Source organism: Nestor notabilis, unplaced genomic scaffold, assembly GCF_000696875.1.
Source record: "Nestor notabilis isolate BGI_N333 unplaced genomic scaffold, ASM69687v1 scaffold10910, whole genome shotgun sequence".
NCBI lineage: Eukaryota > Metazoa > Chordata > Aves > Psittaciformes > Psittacidae > Nestor > Nestor notabilis.
This window is the reverse complement of record NW_009912478.1, coordinates 10152-13448: the sequence shown is the minus strand read 5'-3', so window position 1 is coordinate 13448 and position 3297 is coordinate 10152. Positions and strand designations below refer to the sequence as shown.

The window sequence follows — 3297 nt, the reverse complement described above, 5'->3', positions numbered from 1 at the left end:
TTCCCTATTTGAAATGCTTTCAAAGAACATACCTGGGTGCTATCTGTTCTGATAGCAGCTACTAAACAAACATGTGAATCACTTACCACATTAATACATTAAATTGCCATGTGTCAGGGAGTAACACCTTCTTACAGTAGCTTTATGTAACTCTGGTAAACAACTTTCTCATTGTTTTTTCTCGAAACTGAAATTTCATTATTTTGACCAGTCTCACTGCCCTAAAATGTTTGCTAACTTAAAATTAAGTTTCACCATATAGATTTTGTTACAGTAGCGGGATCTCTGTAATGGGTTAATACTGACACACAATCTTCTGCTCCTGTCTATGCTCTGAAGCAATACAATTATTACCTTCAAAGACCATCAGACTGTAAACAAATCATTTTGTCTCAAGTTTACATAAAGCTACATAGATGGTAAATCTTTCCTAACATTTCTTTATTCCACTGTCTTGTGTTTTCATGTTGAAAATACTTCTGCTTTTTCCTCTTGAGTGCCAACTTCTTACTAGAATGACTTCTTAATGTAATATGTTTACCTGGAATGTATTTTAACTATTTTTGTATAGTGTAAACTGAAACATGCACATTTTGTACATTGTGCTTTATTTGATGTGGAACATATGCAGTGTGATCCAGTTTTTCCATCATTTGGTTGTGTGACCTAGGAATGTCGGTCATGCCAGACGTTAAGTTAAAAAAAAAAAAAAAAAGGAAAAAAGAAAAAAAAAAGACCACTGTTTGTTTTAAATTTTTTAATGTTTTTAGGAGTATGTGCTGTGAGGTGATCTGGAATTTGTCATTTTTTTGTCAAACTGTACTGCTCCTATTTATTGTAATGTAATAAAAAATAGTTATTGTGAATTTCTGTCCTAGTTTCCTTTTTCTCTCTAAGAACTTCACTGCCTCACCTTGGTAATGGAGTACCCTGTGAACTGCATGTGTTTGGCACTTCAATTGTCCTGTTTATTTCTCATCCTTCCCATTGCCTGTCAAAAAGTGCTTTTGACAAAGTGCTTTATTGTGGCGGTCCCTCTCTTCTAGTCTATGCTGCTGTTGCATTCTGTGCTCTGCAAGGAGCAGAGCCTTGTTTTGGGTGAGGATGTACCTCTTTTTCACTGCTGTGTGCTGCTTGGGCAGCACCATCTTCAGCCATGCCCCAGAGCCCTTATTTCGTTAGACTAACAGCAGACTTGAATTAGTCTACAAGTTTAAAATATTCTCGATAGCTATTCTGTGTTCATTCCCAGGTGCACATTTGTTTCTTCTATCAGATGCCTTCCATAAACTTACAGAAAACGTGAACAATATATTTTAGTATTGGGTGTGTCCTAGGAGGGGAAAAAAAGCCTGAAAATGCTACTGCTCCATAAAGTTATGATTTGGCCCTTTGTTAGATGGATCATCTTTTATCAGTTACTGAGGGGGGCAGGTTAAGTTTTTTACATGAAAGTATTAATTCAGAACAGGTTTAACTGCAACATACTGTAGAGCTGATGTGGAAGGGCTGCTCTTCACATCAGTGTGGTGCTAGAAACAGTGCACACACTCCATCAGAAGATAGTGTGCTAACTGGCCATCATTTTTCTTTATTCTAGAGTTCACACATGTGAAGACTTGCTATTGCCAACCGTTCTGCAGCGATGACTTACCTATATTTCAAAGATTATTTCTGTTCTCTCTCCAGTGTCACTTAGTTCTTGGCGGGGACAGAAACATCATCCAACCCTAGTACACACAAAGTAGTAGTTCTGGCACAGGTTCGTGCTAGTTGAGCTAGTCTATGGCATTAGCTATGGAGCAAACATCCATGGTGAAACTTCAGTTCCGGGGTAAAGGATCAACTTCTGTATGGCTGCTACAGCAGTTACACAGTGCCAGAAAACAGTAGTAGCAGGAACTGTCTTCAGGGTCAAAGTGCTTAAACCACTCCTGTCCAAATTCACCCCATTCCTGACCCTGCAGTCTTCTGCCCAGCACAGTGGGCAAGCGCCTCTGCCAGCGTGACCCCACAGGAGACAGATGTAGTCAAAAATCTTTCAAGGCACTGCTTAAGGGGAAGCAAAGGCCTAATTCGTATTTCAGATGGGTCAGAAGGATTAACGTTTCATTTGGTTTAGGTTACAGCTTTTATTGTTCATTTTTAAGGCTTTGTATTGTTACATGAAAGTCATTAGCACCAGTTACTGATTGTCATCATCGTAGTAGCGCTGTTTCAGAGCTCTGTATTTTCTGAGGAAGTACAAAGCTTCCAGCTCTTTTATAACAAACTCTCCTCGTGCAATCAGCTGCTTGATTTTTTCAGGATCTTTCTCATCTTTATTTTTTAGAAAAGCTGCTTTCAAACGCTTTCTGAAGTAGTCTGCTCCTTTGGGATACTCCCTTCCGAGGTACAGCAGCTTGAGGGAACAAAAAGAAAAAAAAGATTTCGTTTTTCTATTTTATGACTTGGGCAGTGAAAGGGGTTTGTCTGGTTAAGGAAAGTGCTCGCAGTGTTTAAGGTCACTTACGTTTCTGTACAGATTTCTCACTTCACTTCTTAAAGAACTGGCCATTTTCACATTTCAGTCAACACTTTAGGCGCATCTGACTGGGGTTCTTAACCTGAAGAATAATCAGTTCGACATCAGCCTTCCGGGGAGCCAGCAAGTCCCACGGGAACAGCACGGTCTCTAACCACGCTCCGTTACCCGGCTGAGCCCCCTTTGCTCTAACGCTGCTGCTTTCTGCTTCTACCCCCTCTCCTGCTTTTAGTTTAATTTTCGTTTCTGTCTAGCTTCTCCTCCTCCTCCCCTGTTCTGCCTGCCGTCCTCTCAAACAGAAAACCTCGGACTTCCAACCCCTTTCAGCTGCAATCACAGTTGTTTTATCTTTGTGATGTTCATCTCCCGCTTGCTTATGGGCTTACGGCTCTCCACCTGGCTGGCCCGCTTCTTTATTTGCGGTCTCCTAAAGGACTTTTTTTTTACTCATACCTGTATATATACGTACCGCGGTAAATATACCTATATATGTATAAATTAGGAATCCCTACGCGTCAGTAACGCAACAAACCCGGTTTTATTTCTACAACCAAAAGCCGCCGGAGCGCGGCCCAGGTCCCGCGGCCTGGCGCTGCTGCCCCGGACGGACGGACGGACGGACGGCCCTAGCCCCGGGGCAGAAGGAGAAGGTCAGCGCCTCACCGAACTCACCCCACGCCCTAAGCTCCGCCGGCGACGCTTTACGGCAAAGCCGCAACGACGGGAGGCACCACCCTTCTCCCGGCGGTGGGAGGAAGGACGCACGCCATTGG

The 3297-nt window shown here is 42.5% G+C and overlaps 1 protein-coding gene across 1 annotated transcript; it reads right to left on the bottom strand.

Moving 5' to 3' along the window:
- Nucleotides 1-2185: 2185 nt before the first annotated feature.
- LYRM5 (LYR motif containing 5) lies at nucleotides 2186-2557 on the bottom strand. The gene is made up of 2 exons (XM_010019682.1): nucleotides 2513-2557; nucleotides 2186-2401 (listed from the first exon to the last, which is right to left on the bottom strand). The coding sequence occupies exons 1-2, from the start codon at nucleotides 2555-2557 to the stop codon at nucleotides 2186-2188; spliced, it is 261 nt and encodes an 86-aa protein (XP_010017984.1).
- Between the last annotated feature and the right edge of the window lie 740 nt (nucleotides 2558-3297).